Source organism: Sinocyclocheilus grahami, unplaced genomic scaffold, assembly GCF_001515645.1.
Source record: "Sinocyclocheilus grahami isolate Dianchi unplaced genomic scaffold, SAMN03320097.WGS_v1.1 scaffold5.1, whole genome shotgun sequence".
In the NCBI taxonomy this organism is placed as follows: Eukaryota; Metazoa; Chordata; class Actinopteri; order Cypriniformes; family Cyprinidae; genus Sinocyclocheilus; species Sinocyclocheilus grahami.
Window position 1 is genome coordinate 5,440,849 of NW_015505184.1, and position 24,172 is coordinate 5,465,020.

At 37.5% G+C, this 24,172-nt stretch overlaps 3 protein-coding genes across 4 annotated transcripts in view; 2 read left to right on the forward strand and 1 right to left on the reverse strand.

The window, feature by feature from the left end:
* Window positions 1–408: 408 nt before the first annotated feature.
* On the reverse strand, window positions 409–7,893 carry nr2f6a (nuclear receptor subfamily 2, group F, member 6a). 2 transcript variants are annotated; one of them, XM_016272066.1, is made up of 5 exons: window positions 7,776–7,893; window positions 5,799–6,402; window positions 5,585–5,679; window positions 3,633–4,190; window positions 409–2,005 (listed from the first exon to the last, which is right to left on the reverse strand). In XM_016272066.1, exons 2-5 carry the CDS (start codon window positions 6,065–6,067, stop codon window positions 1,731–1,733), a joined length of 1,197 nt encoding a protein of 398 aa, XP_016127552.1. In that variant the 5' UTR covers window positions 6,068–6,402; window positions 7,776–7,893; the 3' UTR covers window positions 409–1,730. The 2 variants fall into 2 exon arrangements, with proteins under 2 accessions (XP_016127552.1, XP_016127544.1); XM_016272058.1 differs by having other exon boundaries at window positions 3,633–4,193.
* A 4,768-nt stretch (window positions 7,894–12,661) lies between these two features.
* LOC107586083 (uncharacterized) lies at window positions 12,662–16,451 on the forward strand. Its single transcript, XM_016273320.1, has 8 exons — window positions 12,662–13,214; window positions 13,588–13,660; window positions 13,831–14,221; window positions 14,281–14,284; window positions 14,476–14,548; window positions 14,715–15,424; window positions 15,552–16,110; window positions 16,216–16,451. The coding sequence occupies exons 1-8, from the start codon at window positions 12,828–12,830 to the stop codon at window positions 16,266–16,268; spliced, it is 2,250 nt and encodes a 749-aa protein (XP_016128806.1). The 5' UTR covers window positions 12,662–12,827; the 3' UTR covers window positions 16,269–16,451.
* A 5,326-nt stretch (window positions 16,452–21,777) lies between these two features.
* The window catches only part of LOC107586092 (anoctamin-8-like), a 12,484-nt gene continuing 10,089 nt past the window's right edge, over window positions 21,778–24,172 (forward strand). The window contains exon 1 of the mRNA XM_016273331.1: window positions 21,778–22,286. Coding sequence (XP_016128817.1) covers window positions 22,268–22,286 — 19 coding nt within the window. The 5' untranslated portion in view covers window positions 21,778–22,267. The remainder of the gene's footprint in view (window positions 22,287–24,172) is intronic.

Below are 24,172 nucleotides of genomic sequence, written 5' to 3' on the forward strand. Positions count from 1 at the left end.
GTGGAATTCTCTCCCGGCTGACATCAGGGAAGCAAATTCGTTAGGGATTTTTAAATCTTGTCTTAAAACTTTTTATTTTCGTCTTGCTTTTAACTGATTGTTACTCTGTATTCTTGTGTATTACTTTGGATTTTTGTGTTTGTTTGTGTTGTAAAGCGCTTTGAGAAAGTACTCTTTTAAAGGCGCTATACTAAATAAAATGTATTATTATTATCATCTAGACTTTTACAAGCTGTGCTGAGTGAGTTGTGTCTGTAAAGTTGCAAGAGTTGTAAAAAATTTAGATTTTCCTGTAAAATGATCTCTTTACAATTTGTGTATAAAACTCTTAAAGAAAACGTTTCCTTTGTAATTTGATAGGTAACTGACAAAAAAAAAGCACAATTCAATGTATGATACTTTTGTTTAATCAAGCTGTCATACACAAGTATTTAAAAAGACAAAGATATTAAAATGAAAACTGTACATGTTGCCGTTTTGATGCATTTATGTATATTAGACCGCCTGATACGTTTCAAGGCCTAAATATGAGGTAATATTAGTCATTCACATGTATGATAAGGCTAGAAAACGTACATCTCACAACAAGAGCCAAATACAACATGCTGTCACCTGCGAGACGCCACACCAGAGCACTGCTCCACGAAAGACAAAACAGGCAATGCCAGTTTCTTACTGAAAACGGCCAAACATAACAGACAGATAGATCCAATCACTCCTCTTTAGTGTAAAGTGAGCAGCTCAAGTGTGCTGATAAATTTAAAAACTGACCCAGCCGTGAATGACTGAAAGTCCGTTTGAGTCTCAAAAGACTGTAGAGGTATTTCTTTTGGTCAACATACATAATGTGACTTCATTACCAGTTTAACATGAACTGGTAAGTGAGAAAAAAAAAGAAAAGCAGAATAGAAAACCAGTAGAGTGTTGATGAACAACTTGCATGAAGAATGTTCACTGGTTTTTCATCTGGAAAAAAAAAAGCATGACTACTTCATTTGTCTTCTATCGCAAATGCAGTGTGCATTAAAAAATGAATCTTTCGTGAAGGGACAAGTCTGTACCTTAACTCAAAGTACAAATACAGCCCGCAATTAATTTTTCAAATGGTTGTCACAAAACATTATCTACTAGCTTTTGCAAATTTCAGTCTCTCCTCATAGATATGCATTAGCATTAATAGGGGAAAAGAGCTAAAAAATACAAGCCAAGTAGTTATCATTGCCAAAACAAATGCCTAAGTCCCAATTCTGACTGTTTTAGTTTGGCTTGTTTGGGTTTTTGGATGTCATCATGTCTACTTCCTCCTCCTTCAGGCTTTCTGGTACACAGGGACAGGACAGAGCAGAATATGAGGGGGACTTGATTTCCTGCTGCCTCCAGGGACAGTCTAAAGTGACTTTCATGTTTACACCCAACTGACAGAGCTTGTTGTTTAGGGTTTTTACCAATTTCCACTAAATAACTCGCTAAGAAACTGTACCTAACATCTTACCTTTGGCTAGCAGATAACCAAGATTTCTCAAGTCATTTTTTAAGAATGCTTCTAGGCCTCATAAAACAGTTCACACAGAGCATACATCAAGCCTTCTGCCATGTACTACTGAATCCACCATTCCCACAGTATTAACCTTTTGCATTAGGTGATCCGGTGAATATCAGAAGTGAATGTGTGGTTGAAAAAACACAATCACACTGAGATAGTTTGGTTTCATGGTCACATCTGATAATGGTTATTGTCCGGGTGCGTACGGCCAACTGATGGCACTGCCAGACAGCTGCATGTCACGGATGAGCGTCTCGATGGGCGTTTTGCCCACCAGGCGCATGAAGAAGAGCTGAGAGATGAGGTTGGCGGGCACGGCCCTCAGAGCGGGCAGTCGCAGTAGGAGCCGTCCGAAGCGTTGGGGCTGCCCGGGGTACTGCATGCGCTCGTACTCGGTCAGGGCCACCTGAGCTTTTTCCTGCAGGCTTTCCACATGAGCCGGGTCTGTCAGCCCACACGCATCTAAACACAAAGAACACCAGATATTCAGGTATGAAACTAGACTCCAAACTAGACTCCCTCTAACTCAACTGGTAAAGCATGATGCTAGCAAGGACAAGGTCATGGTAGAGCTCAACAATATGGAGAAACGCTGGCCTGAGTCAAGTTGCCAACAAGTCACTCATTTCCAATGGGAAGTAGTATAAGTGAGAGGTACATTGAGTTATGTGGAGCTTTCAGATCTGATTTGGTTTTGGATACAATGAAAGAATCGAGTCGAATCAAAACTAGGATTGTGAGGTGAGAACTGCAATTTTTGGACTTAACATTTGATCTTTAAATACTATTTCTGTAAAATGTGTGGTAATGAATATTTATGGCAACATGCTATTTTGATAGTCCACTCTAATGTTCTCCTAACTATAAGTAACTTTGCAACTACATGTCAAATACCAGTCATCAACACCCATTCTACTGACTAGTAACTTCTTCTACTAACCCTAATCTTAACCTAACAGTCTAATAATAATCTAAAGTTAGTTGACAAGTTGCAAATGATCAATATATAGTGTAAACCATACTTATGCTCCAAGTAATTATTTTATAATTATTACATAATGGGTATATTCATAAATGTACAGTTCATTTATTTAACCATAGTGAATAAACGGAAGGTAATGGCTGCTTCACAACCAATTTGAAGGTTCAGTGTGTCCGCCTTTTAGGGACAAAATGTTAAAAAAATGTCAGAGATAGTGGAAAGTTGGCTTCATTGTACGAGTTTGAGGTCAACTGATGGCCAGTGCTGCACTGTCATTTGTTATCACGCCTTGATAACTTAAACATTTAGTTGCACATTATACCAATTTAAACTTGTCACAAGATAAAATTATCTAGCATGCTACCAAATTTTGTAGAAATTGCAAGAACGCATTACAAATGAAGTAAAAACTAATTAGTAATGCTTAGCCATGTATACCAGCACTTCAAGAGTTAAGAAATTAATGGCTTACATTATAACAGTATCATTTTCAGCAATGACTTATTACAGCAAATTTCTTCTTTGTAAAATAAACACGTGTGTTTTAAATGTACATGTTTTCAAATATAAATGATAAATTAAACCGATATTTAATGACGATGATAATGATTGTTTTTAATGATTACATATAAAGTATGTAAAAAAAAAAAACTAAATTCTGATCAATCTGTGGTTGGACTAAGAAAAACAAACGTACTGGAAAAAAAAAAAAACTCTGAGCCCTGCATAAGTTGAATTCCCTGGGAACATGTATACTAAAAACGTTTGAATGCACATTGAGTCATTTGGATACAAGTGCTAAATGAATAGATTTAAACTCTTACTAAAGGTGTGACGCTACAGGACAGAATATCTGCATAATGAAGGTATCTGATCTATAATTTGCCTTATTCTTAACAATATGTTCTAATATAAAGGTGCTTCTTAAAGCGCTTAGGAAACACTGAAAAGGATTGTCTTCTCCAGTAGAGGGTGCTAGCATTATGCTAGAAATTCAATACTCACCATTCTCTACCATTCTGTACAGAATACAAATATATTACATCTTCTTTGATCCGATTATGTTCGGTTAAATGCAGTTTAATCTGAGTAATGTGTCTGGCACACCTGGTGAGAAGAGCGCAATGGCCTTCAGACAGCTGTACTCTGCTGTATCCACTTGCAGGCGGGTCAGCTTCTCCACTTGGTCCTGGAAGATGCGCACCTGGTCCATGAAGGACACCACCCTCTCGGCAGACATGGGAGAGGAGTGAAAGCCTGCGGCGGCAAGCAGCGGGGCCATGTGCAGGGGCAGGGCAGATTGGGCGGCGTTGAGTATAAACAGTTCGCTCCAGCTGAGCCGCAGCAAGGCCACCTGATCAGATACAGGCAGCTCGGGGAAGTAAGGAATGTTTCGGGCCCATTCGATGATGCTAAACAGGAGTCTGGCGGCTAGCTCGCAGATGCTGTCGATGCCCATGGATCCTCCGCCCCCCTGCATCTGCTGGTTGTACTGATGGCTGTAGCGGCTGTTAGGGTAAGGCTCTGCCCGCAGGAGCTGGGAGATGAGCTCAGACACCGGCTGCCCGTTGTAGAACTCGCTCACGCCACTGCCGGCATTACCGCCCACTGGAGTCGTGGATGGGCTGAGGCTTGAATGCGAAGGTGGGATGCGTCCACGCTGAACTGCTAAAGGGGGAAAGGGGAGAGAGAAGGGGAGAGTCGTGATGGAGTTGAAACGCTTGATAGATGACATTACTAAGTTTCAACGCTCCTTTCTTTTGCTAACATGCAACATCTGGCGGAGAGTCAGATTACTGACCCAAGGGATTAGAAACATCTAATTCCTGATTACACAAGCACTCAAAAAATGAAAACGGAACCTGCAAACACCGTTCTGCTTGAACCTTGAGAGACTTTATAAACGAGGAATGAAAATGTTCAATAAAAAGCTAAACATTCTAACCATCACTCTGTTTTAAAAGCAAAACTGTTGAGGAAACAAGTGAAATATATAGGTCATCACACCCTAATGTAAGTTTCATCATGTGCACTGGCAATTGTGGTAAACAAACACCATCTGGGTCGGCTTAAAATAAAATACAGCTCTTAGACTCTTGTCACTCTAACTATCAAATATAAAACGGTGATCTCTACAGCTTTCCGCTTTAGCAACCCATTACGTTTGTCAGACTGCTTCAAACCAGTAACCTGTGAGTTCTTTTAACAAGTCATTAAAATAACCTGTTTCTAAGAGTCATGTTTTGTGAATTGGATTACACCATTTACGCTGTATGCTTGTTTTTGCATGCAGTCAGTGAAAACAATGTAGTAAAAAAAACGAATTTTGAGGTTCCCATTCACATTCAATTCATACAGCCAACTCACAATTTGTGTAAAATATAATTTCTTTCCCATGACGCTGTAGATTCAGTAGTGTTAAAACAGTAAAAAAAAAAAAAAAAATCTTATTCAGCTTTAATATTCTTGTTAATACTCTTCTTCAAAAGATTTCAGTTTCAAATAAATGTTCTTTTGAACTTAGTTCATCAAAAAAACATATAAAATGGACCATGGTTTCCTCAAAATTAAGCAGGACACCTGTTTTCAACATTGCTAATAGTAAGAAATGTTTCTTGAGCAGCAAATCAGCGTATTAGAATGATTTCTGAAGGATCATGTGACTGAAGACTGGAGCAATGGCTGCTGAAAATTCAGCTTTGCTGTCACAGGAATCAATTATATTTGAAAATATATTCAAACAGAAACTAATTTTTAAATTGCAACAATATTTCACAATACTACTGTATAGCCACTGTATTTATGGTAAAATAAATGTGATTCTGGTGAGCATAATTAACTCCTTTCAAAAACATTTAAAAAAATCTTAAGCCCAAACTTTTAAACAGTAGTGTATGCTTGAAAATGTGTCCTAAATATGTCAATGAAACACAGCCCATTGCTTACTATATATTCTATAACATGTTGACAAATCAGTGGATCAGTTGACTGAGTCTGTGTGCACTAAACAATGACAGAAAGCCATTCCGACTGATTTGATGAGAGGGATAGACAGTTACCTTCTTTGCGCATTCCCACTCGGAAACACTTCTTTAAGCGACAGTATTGACACTGGTTGCGATGATGTTGGTCAATCTGGCAGTCTTGGTTTGATCTGAAAGGGACCAAAAAAAATGGCTTAATGGTGAGACTGAAATTAACATGTCAACTACATGATCAACTAACACGTACAGCTAACACATACATAAATATCGCTGACTTTCCCTCCATTACCTGCAGGTATAGTTTAGGTTTCGTCGGACACTCCGTTTGAAGAAGCTCTTGCAGCCCTCACAAGTAAACACGCCGTAGTGTTTCCCACTGGACTTGTCACCGCAGACCCCACAGTCCACCACACAACTTTTATCATCCTCCCCGGCCTCCATGTCGCTGCCGCCTCCTTGCGGTGACCCATCGTCCTCATCTCCCCTCAGGTACCCCTTGTCACCAAGTCCATTAGTCTCCCCATTGGGATCTCCCCACCCCCCTCTCACCATGGCCATCGCTTAGTTCTCAGCACAACCGAGGAGGAAAAATACTCCCAAATGTGCTGTCGGCACAGACGGTTTCAGTTGACCCCCTTTTTTGACAGCTGTGTGTTCTAAAATGAGAAGATATGACGGCCTCTATATCTGGTAACTGTCCACAGCTTCGTCTCACACATTTAGGCTCAGACACGAGTCACGAGTCTGAGTCAGTCAACTTTGGTCTTCGGAAAGTGGGCTGTGCATGTTGTTTTGCCTCCTTGACTGACCATATTCACTTTTTGCTCCAGCTTCTTTAGTCACCCCTCGAATAACGTGTCGTTTAGATGTCAGTTTCCAATCTAGATGCCAACCTGTAAAAGAAAAAAAAGTTACTCAGGGGTTTCTACAGGGGTAATACAGGGTTTCTACACTAGATAAGGGGGGAGTTGTGGCCTAATGGTTAGAGAGTTGGATTCGTAACCCAAAAGTTGCGGGTTCGAGTCTCCGGTCCGGCAGGAATTGTAGGTGGGTGAGTGAATGTACTCTCTTCCATCTTCAATACCACAACTGAGGTGCCCTTGAGCAAGGCACCAAACCCCCAACTGCTCCCCTGCGCCGCAGCATAAATGGCTGCCCACTGCTCCGGGTGTGTGTTCACGGTGTGTGTGTGTTCACTGCTGTGTGTGTGCACTTTGGATGGGTTAAATGCAGAGCACTAGTATGGGTCACCATACTTGGCCACGTGTCACGTCACTTTCACTTTCTGACTACAGGATTTCGGTCTTTTGTGATTCCTGAATTAAATGTACATAGCATTAAAAAAGTTGTTTCTAGCCTAATAATTCATTTCAATTATTAACTTAATAATTAATGGCGCAAAACTAATAGCATATGTCACCTAAAAACATTTCCATGACTTTTCCTGCCCTGGATAATTCTTAATTTACTAAGAGAGCAGGAACCCTGACCGTTTAACAAGTTTTGCTCTACATACTGTGGCTTTTACAATATGAATGCATAATATATCAACTATTAATATATTTTAAAGGGGTCATATGATGCTTTTTTAAAGATCATTATTTGGTGTAACAGAATGGTGACATGCTTTAATGTTCAAAAAACACATTGGAGCCTAGTAGCCAGAGATTACCAAAGAATTTTACTAAAATGTCTAACCTTTCAAAATTCCTTGCCAAGATCCAGTAATGAGGAACAAAACAGAAACACACCCACACATACAGTGATATTTCAAAATATAAACGTCTAAAAAGCATACCATAACAAGCTATAATCGCATACTAATCAGAACATCTCGGTATAAAAAGCAGCGCCTTCCTGCACTGTACTGATTGTTCAAGGAAGTGCTGCGCTTGTTTGTTGTGAAATGAGGGCAGACTTTTGGAGTCTCTCTAACAGTTACTGTGGCGCTGATTGAAAACGGCTGAATCAAAAACGGAACGGGTGAAACCATAACGTAAGCTCGTGTTAATGGTTTCGCCGTGATCCGGAGCTAAACGTCCCCTTTCTTGTTTTTTTTATGAGCGCCAGTAACAGACATGCGGCCTAACCTCCAGCGATCCTCAGGCAGGGGGAGGGGTGGAGCCATAGCTTTAGCGACATACGTTACCTCACTCATGACTTCGGCGAACTCTCTATATATTCTCGCTCACCTTTGACGCCCCGAATGACAAGCTAGCGTACCGATAACCGCGGCGAAACCCCGGGAGTGTTTCAGTATCCCTACCTTTTTTTGGAAGTGCAAAAGTCGCGCTGGCTTGAAGAGGACAAGAGATAGCGCGAGCCAGCCAGTGTCCAGTAGAGCGCGAGTGCCTGTGTGTGTGTGTGTGTGAGAGAGAGAGAGAGAGAGAGAGTCACATCACAGTGGAGTCAGCTGTCTTAACCGTGCTGCCTTATATGGGCAAAGAAGTCAAAGAGCTGCTCTGCTGGGCACACAAAAAAAGAATGTGGTGTTTTGCTCCTGAGAGATCAGTGACCTCAGGCGTGCTTCAAAGGACTGCAAATATGCCTACAGGACGCCAAACCAGTAAATAGCATAGGAGAACATTCAGTCCGGAGCCATGCACAGGCTAGGTATATAATGCTCTATAATATTATTAATCATTTTAAATCAGGCAAAACATTTATGAAGGAAGTATTTAAACTAGCTTGTATCATTTTAATGTTACTAGTAGGCTATTTTTAACTACTAGTCAGTCATACCAGCAGTGACTAGTATCTTTTAAATTTTCACAAGTATGATTTATTAAATACTAGCATAATACTTATTACAGTATTTATTTTCTACTCCAACTTTACCAGTGCTTATTTAGTGTCTATTTATAAGAGGCTATATAATATCTTTCCCAGTAGTTAAGAGTAACATTTCTCATCTCATTAGTTACAGTTGTCTTTTTACTAATGACTCAGAATGGTTGCTTTATACTTCAATTAAAAGTTTTACTAGTGATACTGAAAATGCCACAGTAGTGTCTAATAAAGTGTAATTACTTACAAATTAAAGTGTGTTACTGATTCCAAATTACATGACAAAAATTGTGGTAGCACTTTATTTTACAGTCCTGTTACTCATGTTTATACTATGTACTTATTATAGTAACTACAATAACTAGGTAAAAACTAGGTACTAACCCTACCCCATGTAGTTACCTTATATTACCAGTACTTATAGGTACACTGTAAGTACATGTAAGTGCGCGTACTGTAAAATAAAGTGCAACCAAAATAGTAGTTAGTAACATAATCCATTACATTACACATTTAAGGTAATCTAATGAGACTACTTTTTGATTACATTTAGATTACTTTTGACCTAACTTGTTTATCACATTGATTTAAATAAGAACATCTCGTTGATATACAGTACAAAGAGAAAGAAAATGTATTCTATTAATTTTTATTAACAACATGATGTGCATTAAACATTACATTACGTCAAGGTTTCCCAAACTGTAATTTGTGAAGGAACTGCAGGGGGTTCGTAAGTATAATGAAAAGAAAATAACTAATTAAATCCTAATTTTATCATTTTAAAATAACAGCATTATTTAAAATAAAACAAAATAAAACACTCACCAAAAAAAGACAAGAAAACAATTAAAATTGACTTTCTGAGTGTATAGGCTATTTTAGAAAGGACCATTTAAAAGAAGAAAAAGAATTAGCGAGAATCAATAAATTATGAATAATGTAATCAATAAAAAAGTAACTGTAGTCTGATTACGAGTATTCTAAAATGCAATATAATCTAATAACAATCTAATTAATTACTTGGAATCTGATTACATAATCCATATTACATGTAATCAGTTACTACCCAGCAATGACTAATATATAGTAAATAGGATTAGAAATGAGTAGTACCTAAATGAGTATAGAACAGTAAAGCTAGGTATCAAAAATAGGTACCAGCAACAACTGGAATACTGGTGAAACTACAAATTGATATACATGGTTGTTGGAAGTGACTAGTTGATATCTGAACTACAGATCCCAAATGGAATTCAAAATATGTGCAGTTTGTTTTCAGTTGCAATGGATTAGTTAGTCTCTGAGTACTAGTTTGTTACGGAGTAACATTAAAGTTGATACTACTAGTCACTAACAGATTACTTACTAGTATTAAAAAATAATGTAAAAATAGGCAGTAGTTTTGAGGAAACATTAAAATGCCCAGATATGCTTTATGATCAAAGTGTTAAAAAAAAGCACAAATCATGTTAATGGCAGTTACCAGAAGAGGTTTGAGTAATAACCTGAGAACATATCTACAGGTGAGGTAAAGCTTGAATTCAATCCAGGTTTATGTGGCAAGAGGTCAGAGGGTAGGAAAGGCATAATTTTGTGTAATAATAATATTTTGTGCAATTACCAAACAATGCAGGTGAGCTTTACAAGGTCACCGGTTCAGCCAAAGATTTTGGTTCAGCATTGTTTCCTGTATGAAAAGGAATGCAGAGTTTCTTTAATTTATAATTTTGTATTACTTTCAAACAATGAGAAACCATCCAGGCTGTACAACTTGTTGTTGATCCAGGAGACAGCTGTCTCTTGTTTTGAGATTTAGATCTTGGCCACCAGTTCACATAATTATTCAAGGGTCACACTCAAGAGAAAAACATTGCATTTGCTGCCCTCACTCAACCTCTGCTTCCTTCTCAACCGTTTCTGTGAAATCATATTCTTAGAAACAACAGAAACAAAAGCATACTTTGGTTTCTCAACGAAACCAGAAGCAAACGGATTTGGCATCATCAATTTACATCAGCTCTTTTTCTTAGCAGAATGTAAAGTCTTTTCCCCCACACAAAGACATGTGTGTTTGTGTGAGTGTGTGTGTGTGTGTGAAAGAGAGCACTAAAGAAAAGAGGAGTGTGAGTCTGAGAGCGCATGCTTGAGTTATGTGCATTGTACAAGCTTGGTGTTTATTTGGCCTTTGACCCCAGGGTTCAGGAATGTGATTGATCTCTTTTAGGATATGGGGTAGCATTGCGACTCTTACTTGTGCTGACTTTACCAAGCCCTGAAAGCATGTTGGAACATACATGGGCTTCAAAGATGTTTAATAAAATATTGTTTTTATTATGCAATAAAATATTTGTATTTTATTTTTGAATATTACATTTTATTAAATATTCCATACCGCTTTATTAATTAATTTTATTTTGCAATGAAATAAAACATTTGTATCATATTTTATTTTAATGTGTCTGTTAAATGACAAAAATGCTAGTGTTATTTGAAAGAGAGCACTAAAGAAAAGAGGAGTGTGAGTCTGAGAGCGCATGCTTGAGTTATGTGCATTGTACAAGCTTGGTGTTTATTTGGCCTTTGACCCCAGGGTTCAGGAATGTGACTGATCTCTTTTAGGATATGGGGTAGCATTGCGACTCTTACTTGTGCTGACTTTACCAAGCCCTGAAAGCATGTTGGAACATACATGGGCTTCAAAGATGTTTAATAAAATATTGTTTTTATTATGCAATAAAATATTTGTATTTTATTTTTGAATATTACATTTTATTAAATATTCCATACCGCTTTATTAATTAATTTTATTTTGCAATGAAATAAAACATTTGTATCATATTTTATTTTAATGTGTCTGTTAAATGACAAAAATGCTAGTGTTATTTGGAAATATCTCCATCTAGTGGTGAGATGAAGAGAATTCTGTAATTTGTTTATGTTAAAATCCATATATACCTAGGCTATTCCAGTTTAGTATCAGAGACTAATTTATCTGAAAAGTGTAAACACTGACTCTGTAGCTCTATAAAAACATTGCTCTGTTTGAGCCCAGCTAACAAGGAACATTCTCAGAACTATGGAATGTTCACATAACCCATATAAATAAATAAATAAAAAACATTTTGGACATTTTGCACGTTCAGAGAACATTCAGAAATAACATTTTCACAACTTAAAGGGAACGTTAGCTAATTGTTTTTAGAACATATTTTTTGTTAGCTGGGAGCATCCAAAGGAAGTCTGCTATACTATACCTGTGGAGAACTAGCATCTCAAAGGCAATTTAGTTTAGGTAGCTAACTATCAAACCATGTATCACGTATTATTCCTAATGCCATCCAAACAAAGCATTTTACTCTACTGGGTTAAGGTTTTTTGCTGTCACCCCAAAATTATTTTCTGTAGATCATCACAAGCTTCATTGCTTTTAAGTTATGTTTCATTATTTTCTTTTTTATATTTCTCTTGTTGTTATGTAAAGTCTCGTCGGTGTAATTACATAATACAAGCACAAATGCTTTAACGTTAATGAGGTAATGTGTGCTTTGGCAGGTTTATGGGATTTGGAAACATTTGAAACAACAGAGTGCGAGTGAATCTCGTTACATGATGATAATTTTAACGTCAGTCGTATTTTAGAAACAGATAAACAGGACGATTAATTCTTGATAATGTCAGCAGATGTGTATACATCTGTGTTTATTACTGATTTCCTTCATTTGTTCAGTAGTTTACCTAAGAAGTGTCCAGACAGTGCCTTCTACGTTTGTCACTCTGAGACACAGCTATGAATTACTGTTTCCTCTTGGAATCAGGGTGGCACATCAACAGTTCCTGGCAGGAAAGCCACATGCTTTCATAATATTCCTATCCTCTTAAGATATATAAGATATCAGAATAAAATAGAAACATATGGCTGAACAACTACAGAATATTATATAAAGGCACCAAGCTGGTAACCTAATTTCATCATGTTTAAAGTAAAACTGGCCATGGATTGAAATGCTTTGGTCAAAGATAATGTTTTAGTAAGACACGATATACAAACCACATCCTCATCCTACCTACATTAGAAAGAATTTGTGACAGCATGTAGGAATGTGTTTTACAATTCTCGAGTCAATCAGGAGTATTTTAGAGCATCTGTTACATGATACCAATATAAAAAAGTTGTACAATATTGTGGTCATAAACGTAGATAGATTCAATTCATCTCTGAATAACTGTTCAAAACAGCACATAGTCAAACCATCAACCATGAGCTTTCTCAAGTGCCAACATGCTGTCAAACAAAAGGATCTGTTTTGGAGACAATGTACAGTCTGGGTTTGGGCCACCCCCTGGTCAGTGCGTGATGTTGTTCTAACCTCGGGAATCGTGAGCATAGGGTGGATCAGGGAAGTGTCATCCAATGGGAGGTGCAGGAAAACAATATAAGTTGGCAGCGTTAACATATTTAACTTCTTATTTTGCCTTTGATGTTTTAGGAGAACATTTTGCATAGTGAAGGAGCTTGATTAGGGCAGTGATGTACAACAGCAGTTACTCTCAGGCCAACTTTGGCTTGGCTGCCAAGAAGATGCACAAGTCGAAAGGCAAGAGCTGTGGTTACTACATGAAGATTGTCTTCTTTTTCTCCTCACTCATCCAGTCTCTGATCATCGCAAGTCTGGTGCTCTTTCTGGTGTATGGACAGCCCGAGCACACGGTGGAGGAGAAGAGGCTGCAAGAGTTGGACCAAAGCGTCAGCAAACTCACGATGGAAAATTTCATTCTCCGTGGGAAGGAAAAGAACCTCACCAAAGTTCTGAACGTCACTCTCACTGCAAAGCTGAAAAATGACAAACCTCTGGCTGAATTACGCAGACTGGCGAACACCTCATCTGCGGCAATAAGGAGCATGCAAACAACAATGGTGAGATTTGGGTCAAAAAAATTGATGTATTCAGTCAATTAATTTGTAGTAGATAACATTATGTTTCATACAAAAGAGAATGCTGTGGTGTTTGGTGCATTTAATTGCATGATGTATATTGTTCTCAGAATGTTTTCTTAACGTTCGCATTAGTCTATGAAATAGTAATTTCTGCAAGTTTTGTCAAAATGTTTTTAAAAATATGCTTTTTTAATGTTGTAAGAACCTTTCATTGGAACATTCTGGAAAACACTGGCACAATGATAATTACCATTAACTTAGGCTTCCATGAATGTTGCAGATAGAGAATTAGAGAGCTAAAATGCATGACTTCAACCTCAATTAATAGTTTTTTGTGCCCTTTTTTTTATAGTCTCGATGCGAGATGGAAAAAAGAATGGCTGCTCCCCGTGCATGCCCTCCTACGTTCTGTCCAGATTCAAGTGGTGAGATGGTTTTTCAGAAAAAAAATCTTACACTGAATATTTCTTATATTTTATAAGGTACTTAAATACAAACATTCTGAATTTTTGTTTGTTTAACACAATGACTGTAACTCCTGCATAAAGTTAATCAACCAGATCAACAGTTTCAACTATATTGTTTTTTTTTAAAGACAACAGACGTTTGCAAAGTATGCTCCAGCAGTCAGAGGAAATGCTAAAGCTGGTTAAAGCGAACTTTACTCAGATGGTGGCTAATGTGAGAACTGAGCTGGACAACTCTAACAAAGACAAGGATGGATATCACTTGGAAACTATTAGACTAAGGCGAGACAAGGCTTTCCTTGAAGATGAGCTCGCCTTGTACCAAAAGAAGTGCAAAGAGGATTTTGTCACTTCTTTACGAGGAATCCCCGATGTCACCAAAGAATTCCTCAAACGAATCGATGACCTCTTCTCAAAACATATTTCTTTCCAGCTAACGTGTGATAAACAAAAAAATCAGCTTGAAGACATTCGGGAAAACTGTAGCAGTCTTTCAAGAGAAGTCGAGAACAAGCTCCAGTCATATCGAATGTTTTCTTAACGTTCGCATTAGTCTATGAAATAGTAATTTCTGCAAGTTTTGTCAAAATGTTTTTAAAAATATGCTTTTTTAATGTTGTAAGAACCTTTCATTGGAACATTCTGGAAAACACTGGCACAATGATAATTACCATTAACTTAGGCTTCCATGAATGTTGCAGATAGAGAATTAGAGAGCTAAAATGCATGACTTCAACCTCAATTAATAGTTTTTTGTGCCCTTTTTTTTATAGTCTCGATGCGAGATGGAAAAAAGAATGGCTGCTCCCCGTGCATGCCCTCCTACGTTCTGTCCAGATTCAAGTGGTGAGATGGTTTTTCAGAAAAAAAATCTTACACTGAATATTTCTTATATTTTATAAAGTACTTAAATACAAACATTCTGAATTTTTGTTTAACACAATGACTGTAACTCCTGCATAAAGTTAATCAACCAGATCAACAGTTTCAACTATATTGTTTTTTTTTAAAGACAACAGACGTTTGCAAAGTATGCTCCAGCAGTCAGAGGAAATGCTAAAGCTGGTTAAAGCGAACTTTACTCAGATGGTGGCTAATGTGAGAACTGAGCTGGACAACTCTAACAAAGACAAGGATGGATATCACTTGGAAACTATTAGACTAAGGCGAGACAAGGCTTTCCTTGAAGATGAGCTCGCCTTGTACCAAAAGAAGTGCAAAGAGGATTTTGTCACTTCTTTACGAGGAATCCCCGATGTCACCAAAGAATTCCTCAAACGAATCGATGACCTCTTCTCAAAACATATTTCTTTCCAGCTAACGTGTGATAAACAAAAAAATCAGCTTGAAGACATTCGGGAAAACTGTAGCAGTCTTTCAAGAGAAGTCGAGAACAAGCTCCAGTCATATCTGGACATAGTGGGGAACCAGTTCACAAAAATTAATGGGGAAAATGCCAAATATGTGATAGACAACATACGCCTGAAAGAGGACGCTACGTGGTGCAATCAGAATCGCAGTGCCATGATTCGCGAGAGTCGCAGAACTCTTGAGCAACTTCAGCTCAAGAATGACCAAGACAGTGAAAAACTTCTGCTGGAGAACAGAAAACTAAAAGATGATAACAAACTAAAAGGCGAGCTCATCTCTTTGAGAGAAAAAGAAATTAAGACGCTCACAAACACCGTTGAGAATCTCAATACTTCACTTGCCAACTGTAAGGTGAGGTTAATATGGTTCTTTTATACATATTATATATGTATTTATTTTAATATTACAAACAATTATGTATGCAATTGTAAATTAAATGTGTTTGTAATGATCTTTAATTACTTTTTCTTTTTTTCAGCCGCCAATGCGAACTAACCCATTCATGCCAAACCCCTTCGGTCTGCCAAACATACCAAATACAGGTGGGACCGGTATGAGTTCTACAGGTCTGAGCAAACCAAACTTGCCATGGACCGGGGCCGGCTCCACTGGATCAGCATTTCCCAGTCTTAATGGTGTAGGATCAAGCACAAGATGGGGCAGCACAGGAACAGGTGTGACAGGGTCATTAAATACAGCTGTAGGGGGGACAGGGACTCTTTCAGGTGGACTGGGCAGCACAGGATTAGGTGGGCCAGGATCAACTAGAACAGGTCTAGCCCAGACAGGGACAAGTAGTTTGGGTGGAGTAGGACCAGGGTTGACAGGATTTGGCAGTGCTGGATCAAGCTCTACTGCGACTGGACAAAGTGGAACAGGGTTGACATCATTCAGTAGTGCAGGATCAAGTGGAGTAGGGATGGGAAAACCAGCGGTAGGAGGTGCAGGTGTTGGCTCACTCGGGTCTAACACACCTGGATTTGGAGCAACTCTTGCGGGAACAAGAACACCAACGGGTGGGACTGACGTAAGCCAAGGTATACCAAGCAGAAGTGGTATTGCTCTGCACTTTTTAATCAGATTTTATTGACTTTTTTTGTGTCTATTTTCATAATATCTAACCTTTTATGTTTGATTTACAGCACAGATCAATCTTCATTTAAAGGAGCTGCATCGTTATTCACTCCCAAATTGAGGGAGTGAACAAAGTCCTGGCAAAAATCCCAGCCAGAACTGTCTATAACGGTTTGAAAATAGAAAACCTAAATGTACTGACCCTGCAAATCTGTGATGTGAATACTAATTATTAACATGAATATTAATGACATTTTGTGGGATGAAGTTGATAATGTCTTTTGTGCATTAAATTCATTTATGCTTGTATATATCTTATAAAATATATATATGTCTTGTATATATCTATCATTACAATTTTCTTGATAGTATTTTTTGTAAACTTATTTTTATTGGCTCTCTTGCTGCATGGAATAAAAAAGTAAATAAAAAATAAGCAGAACATGTTTATTTATTTTTTTTATTTTATTTTTTAGAATTTTTAAAATAATTCATAAGGAATACTAGTAAAGTCAAACTTAGTTATCTACACATAAAAAGGGGCAAATATGGCTTGGATATAATGTTAATATTCTGTTGCAGTTAACAGCATTACAATATAATATATATATACTGTATATCTTACTCATAATTGCAGCTGAGCCCTGAACCTACCTGAAGTACAAAGCTCTAAAATGTTTTCACATTCTGTCAGCCTCTAAATAAGTCGGAAATGAACTGAACAAATGTGTTTACCGAAAAAAATACAATGACTCCAGGCCACAGGTGTATGACACCAATACAGTAAAATGAACATACGTACAAGAAGAACTATCAATTAAATTTTCAATAGGTCCACTTCACATAAGCTTAAAATAGCTCTGGCTAACCATCAGGCTATTGTCATTGTTTTGCGTCAATGGGAAGCACTATTTAAAACAGAGCCACTCTCCAACCTAAGCAAACCCACTTAAGTGTCATACTGAGTAATCACTCAACCAACGTGCAGGAAGGTTAAAGTCAGTAAAGTGATCAAATTAATGCATTCTGACGCTAAATAAGTTGTGAAATAATGGAATCGATCTGAAATATAATTAGTATTAAATATGCAGCCAGCCTGTGAGTATTGGGAAGAAAGTAATCTTAAATGCTCAGTAGGACCTAGTAACCTATGTGAACATAATGTAAAACAATTAAAATGTTTTCCCATGTCAACAAGCATCCTGTCACCAAGAATGCCAAAAAGGTGGATCAGACAAAAGCAAAGAAACAGGGCGCCAATTAATATATAGAGGCGTCACAGAAGGAGCCTGCTATCCAGCTTAAAGGATATCCTTTGTTTGACATACATGATTTTTCCACTTAAGACAGTAAGATCTCCGGTTCTCAAAGAGGGTAGACAGGTTTTGGTGGCTCTGACGTCTGGTATGTTGACACCAACGTCTTTGTTTTCTGTATATGTCTCTGACTCTGTGACTCTGACAAAGATTCAATGATTCAAAGTTCAATGCAATTATTGTTTGTGGATGTGGAGTGTTTAGTGCCAGTGTCTCTGAACTTTATATAAACTAGCTGATGTTATCCTGATGTTTCTTCTGCTGATAGCTCTGAAAAAGGCCAGATTAGTCCACCTGGGCTTTTTTTTTTGGCATGCTCCATTGCAGTGTTGGGCAAGTTACTCTGAAAATGTAATCAAATGACTGATTACTCCTTTTAAAAGTAATCACGTTACTGTTCTGATTACTTTATTTCAAAAGTAATTAGTTACATTACTAGTTACCTTACTTTTTTCTCCATGAAATTTATGAAATCCCAGCATACACGCTCCCGATAAATATTTGTTATTAAAACATCAACATTCACAGAGCACTGTTATATTGAACTAAAGCAAGCGGCTGCTGCGTGCATGTTTGGCATTTATAATCTCTAAAAGACATCTCAGTTCATCGCAATCTCACAAATCTCTGTTATAACACAATAAATATATGCATAATGAATTTTCCATGTCTACAATTCGTGTGTTATAATGAGAGGATTCGTGAGCACGCAGATTTCAGCACTGCATTACTCAACGCTGCAAACACGTGTTATAGCCTAAATAGAAACTCTGCATAGGCTTGCACCTGTTAATCGTTTATATTTTATATTAGTTCATGTTGCTTTTGTGCAATAGATGAATAACAATTTATTTGTTTGAGCTATTTTGTTTAGATATTTCTATTTTGCGGGAGTCCCGTGAATAATTTTACTCTCCCGCATCCCGCACACACACGAAACCCGCCCGCACCAGCACTCGCCGATCTTGTCTCGCGGGAGCAGGTCTCTAATCCACTGGCACTTGACTCGACAGTGAGTGTGCTACATCCTTTTTACACTCTGTAGATTATAAAACACTGCATTCTGTCAGCAATGTAACGCGGCAGTAACGTATAGAGACCTCGGCTTGTAACTATACTCTAATTACTATTTTGAAAATGATAACGCGTTAAATTACTTTGATTGCTCGTTATTAAAAAAGCAATCAAATGACAGTAACGCGTTACTAAGTAATGCGTTACGCTCAACACTGTTCCATTGTAACGACTCTAAATCATGATGGATTTTTCTTTGGGGTCTTTTAAAAATAAGCATGGCGTTCTGCATATCGAGGGAAATATCCCTTCTCCACCCTCCATCAGGAAACGCATAAGTGCTTATTATTATTACGTCCTTCCGACTTAGGTCACAGAACTCATCAACTTTTGTCTCTAGAAGCTAACATTCTTTGTTCCCCAAAGCACTAATTGCATTTCCTATTTGCTTGGCCCCTCTATTCCCACCCTTCTGGTAAAGTCATTAAAGGCCAACACCTTCTCTTGTTTTAAAAAAGCAATCAAATGACAGTAACGCGTTACTAAGTAATGCGTTACGCTCAACACTGTTCCATTGTAACGACTCTAAGTCATGATGAATTTTTCTTTGGGGTCTTTTAAAAATAAGCATGGCGTTCTGCATATCGAGGGAAATATCTCTTCTCCACCCTCCATCAGGAAACGCATAAGTGCTTATTATTATTACGTCCTTCCGACTTAGGTCACAGAACTCATCAACTTTTGTCTCTAGAAGCTAACATTCTTTGTTCCCCAAAGCACTAATTGCATTTCCTATTTGCTTGGCCCCTCTATTCCCACCCTTCTGGTAAAGTCATTAAAGGCCAACACCTTCTCTTGTTGACCTCTACACATCGTCTCTTGAGATTATATAATTTTTCTGGAAGATGAAAACAGCAAGTGCTATTTAAAATGTGTTATTTATTTCATTAAAACATATCCTTAAACTACATGGAACTTTTCAATAACACTGTACAGTACTGCCAATGAATGCAATAGTCAGGTGTAGGTACTGTATATATGTAAATGTGTACAGCTGTGAGAAAATACATTCTCTTTCAAATACATTCAAGTCATTTTTGTGAGTAATTCAAATTATTAACCTTTAAAATGACTGATGATAATTGGATCTGGATCTGATTCATGCTGATATGATAAAGACATAAAGATTATAAATGCATACAAAATGCTAATGGAAAAAATAATACAACATAGGACTGGTGTGTCTAAGATTACAAATTAAATGCAGCATCAGTGAAGTGTATAATATTAAATATTATATTTTATGACTCTATTTTCATTTTATATTTACAATTGAATTTCAGTGAGCTTAAAATGTATTAGGGGTCCAAGCACTGAAGCTTCTGAAACCCTATTATATTTCTAAAAAAATGTCTGGCCTAAATGTGTCTGCGTGCATGTGTGTGAGTTGTCACAGAGATCTCAGATTGGTGGTGTATTCAAATCTCTCCAGTACTCAAGCGCTCCAACACACATGTCAGACACCAGGTGGTGCTAATCATAAATACATTTCTGCATTTTAGTTCATAACTCTGGAAGGGCTATAATAGCGAGTCAAACCCTACAAGAAAAAACTACTTTTTAAAACTCCTCCTTGTGAAGACATAAGCCAATTAAACACTCTGGCATTATCCATTTTGACTAAATGGCCTGTATCTGCTCAGTGCAATGTCCAAAGTTAACAAAACGTATATATTTCTTTGCTTTTGTGCATATGTGTGATTCCACAGAGATCATTATTGTAAAGTAAATGATGTATGTATATAAATAATATAATTTTTGACAGTCTAATCCTAAAGCAAATTTTTGATAGTAATGACATTTTGATCCAACTTCTGCATGTAAAAATAGATTTTTAATGAAATTTCAACAACATTTATAAATAATGTCACGATTTCTGAATTAGGAGTTTATGACTATATATGAACCAGCATTGTTAGGTATTAATTAATAGTCATTATTATTAGTTATAAATGTAATGAATCTTCAGTACACAATAAGTTTAAACTTGAGTGCAAATGACTTTATGAGACATGCACCTAATAAATAAGAAAGTGGTTGATATTTAAATATTATCAGGGGTCCTGCCTTCACTGATTGCTGATGTAGACTGACAATGTAATTATCAGTCAGTGTTATAATTATAGGCCTACGCGGTTGTCAAGCTGAACAGCCGTCCGTAAACCAATTATAATTTAGTCTTTAGGTTCTAAGTGACAGGGACTGTTTGAAAGCCATTCCATGAAATGGGTGCCTCTTCTATTTTGAAAAGGTCATTTTTAGAGTGAATTTTATACATTTATAAGATTTTAAATATTCTATTAGAAAAAAAAGATTAGCGAATGTAGGCCCATTTTTCATCCCATTCTAAATGTAAAAAGCTTAATGTTTTAAAAAAGCTGCGTCTTTACAGAGGTAACAGGGTGACAGTTTTATTGTTAATTTTGTGCTTTCATTAAATGCTGATATTTTTACAGCATTTTATTTTTCATCACATTTTCAATAATCAGTTTAGTGACCAAAAGCTGGGTTAACGATTTAAGATCGCCCCCTACTGACAAAAGTGGATTTACAGTAGCCTACAATATAAAGTGATAAAGTGACATTAGGTCCTTGATGTTCTTTCTAGTTTTTTTTTTTAATTATGCAACACAATTTAATTAAACGAATTCATGATGGTAACTGGGCTGATGCATAAACTGGGAACACGTGTTTATAAAATATTAGCCTACATCCACTATAATCTAAAAACATGTATCGACGGGGGGAAAAAAACACATGAGAGCAAACATGGGGTCAGAAAGACATCTACACTGAGAAAGAAGAATAAAAATTAAATATAACATACTTTTAATCGATTTTTATTGATGTGTAGCTAAACGAGCTTTATGTTGTTGTTTTTTTACAGCAGTGGTTCTCAATTCCAGTCCTGGGGGGGGGGGGGGGCCCTGCTCTGCACATTTTGCATGTCTCCCTAACACACCCGATTGAGATCATCAGCTTGTTAGGAGAGAGATCCATGATCTGAACTAACGAGCTGATGATCTCAATCATGTGTTAAATATCGGACTGAGACATGCAAAATGTGCAGAGCAGGGGGCCCCCATGACTGGAATTGATAAGGGACACCAAACAACCCATTTCATGGAATGATCCTTAAAGAAGTGATCAATATCGGCTGCAATACAGCTCAAAGTACAAAACAACCTCAGTAAGACGATATGTTCAGTAATTACATGTTCAGATCGCCACCAAATCCAGTCTTTGCTCTCACCTGTACTGAATTTCCACCTCTTTGTACGCGAGATCTTTGCGCATTCACTCTCATTGGCTCGTTTCAGTACATCTATGAATAATGCACCTCACGTTGCGCAATTTTCCAGTCAAGATGAAACAGATGGCGCATACAACAACTTAGCCTACAGGCAAACAAAACAGACAAATACAGCGAAATAATAGAGCTACGCGGCCGAACGTAGTGTACGAATGCATGGAAGCTGAAAACTGCTCTTCTAAAATGATGAGGAAATCCGCTGAGTGCTGACAGCGCCATGGATGATCGATGTCAGCATGTGACTGAGGATTTATTCAGTGGTCAATGGACTCTCTGCACCTGTTTGCATCTGGATAAGGCTCTGGCCGCTGGGGAAGCCTTGCTGGACCTGGCCGTGCAGTTTCAGCACCAGTACCGACGACGGCAACAGCACAGCTGACGTATTCATAAAGCAGAGCAAAGCGAAGATCTCACGCGATGTCCTCGGCGGTGTTAGGTGAGTGACACTCAGACAGCCGTCATACAGACGCTCGCATGTTGTTATCCAGCTGTCGTAGGTGAGCTCAAACCAAAAATATGCGTGTTTATATATCGCTGTGTATTTTCTCTCTAGTGTATGACAAGATTGATAGCTATTGGGGGCAGAATACAATACAAAAGCTTGATATCTGAAGGTCTAATATTTGTCTAGTAAACATTATTTGCCTGTTCGTTATCGTCTGTTGACATTGTGTGTAAGTGTTAAATGGTATATGTATAGGCTCTTCACCTCCATGTGGTGGACACATAAGCACATACACAAAACATTTCCTACCTATTGATGAAAATATCTGTAATTGTGCTCATTCAGATCATTACCATTATGTCTTTCAAACAATTGTACTTTAATAACTCCATATATTTCCTGAGGCAGAATCATTCTCCTCCATATGTGCATTGATCCTGCTTGTTATGCCACAAATCCTCCCTTGATGTTCATTATGTTTGAATGCAGTCACTCAGCCAAAATTGTTAAAAACCACTAGAGCTGCCCAGCAGCTGAAATGCAGATTCATGATGTCACACTGTTTAATGTAATTGTATAAATATTTTGCCATAAATGGGGCTGAACATTTGTGATACGCTACTATTTTATCTAGTTCTTCTTTCTGTCCTGATCTGTTTTATATATGAAAGCTCTTGCAATCAGGTAATATCTCAGACTCACACTTTTGCATGTGTGTTTTTTCAATTCTTCAAAAACTCATGAAATGTAATTTTGTATAGGCTGCCAAAGTGAACTTCACTTATCATTTTTTTCACACGTCATGCAACTGTCTCTAAAAAAGAGCACAGTGGTCAGAAAATTGATAACATCTCTCACACAATGACTCTGTTTCCTCCAAAAAAAAATGCTTAAACTTAGAATGAGCGGTGCTACCATGACAAGAAAGCTGTGTTTAATGTATTGGTTATGGTAAATGAAACAGCAACTTGACTGAATTTGCCACATTAGCAATAGCCCTCCTATTACACACACTATTAGTTAATAATATATATACAACCACTAACCCTCATTTTGCCACATTAGCAATAGCCCTCCTTAAAGCAACACTTTCCACAAAAAAACATATTTCTGGGTGTAATGGTGAGCTTAAAGGATTTGGGTAAGTGTAAAAACAGGCCTGGTTTCTGTGGACAACAACTCTGTTGAAATGTCTGTTTGGTTTGACCTTAATAGGATGACAGCTCAAATTGGAAAGCTGATTGGGTTGTGATGACGTTTTAGTGGACATATAGAGTAACTATACGATAAGTCACTCAAGCCCTTAATGATGGAATTAATTCAATTTTTAGGTTCTTTTTGTAAACAGAAACACACACATATCCACCTTATTTTTCTGTGAATGTTCGAGATTTTCAGTTCATTAGCTACTGTAGGGAAATAACGAAAATAATAACAAAGTGCAGTAAATGGTAAAATTGTTTGTGCTACAAACCAGTGTGTTTATAATTAATACATTAATGCAATATGGTAAGAAACACCAGTTTGCAATATTAAGCTGCGAAAAGAGCTGTTTTTACAGCCAAAAAACATGGAAGTGGATGACCCCGGAAACCAGACACATGAAATAAAAATTAAACGAAAAAATAAGGTGTTGTGTGTGTGTGTGTATATATATATATATAACAGATGGGGATGCAAAAGGCAGTGAAGCCACGCTACGGAGGCGGCACTCGCAGGTTTTCATGTGAGGAGGATGACATCTATGAAAACATCGAGAGTGAGCTGTGTTTCTTCACATCACAGGTCTGCCATTAATCTCTAATTTCTTGTCTTCTCATATGAAATTATTAGATGTCAACACAATCTAGTGGCATTACGTAATTAGTTTGTTTTGG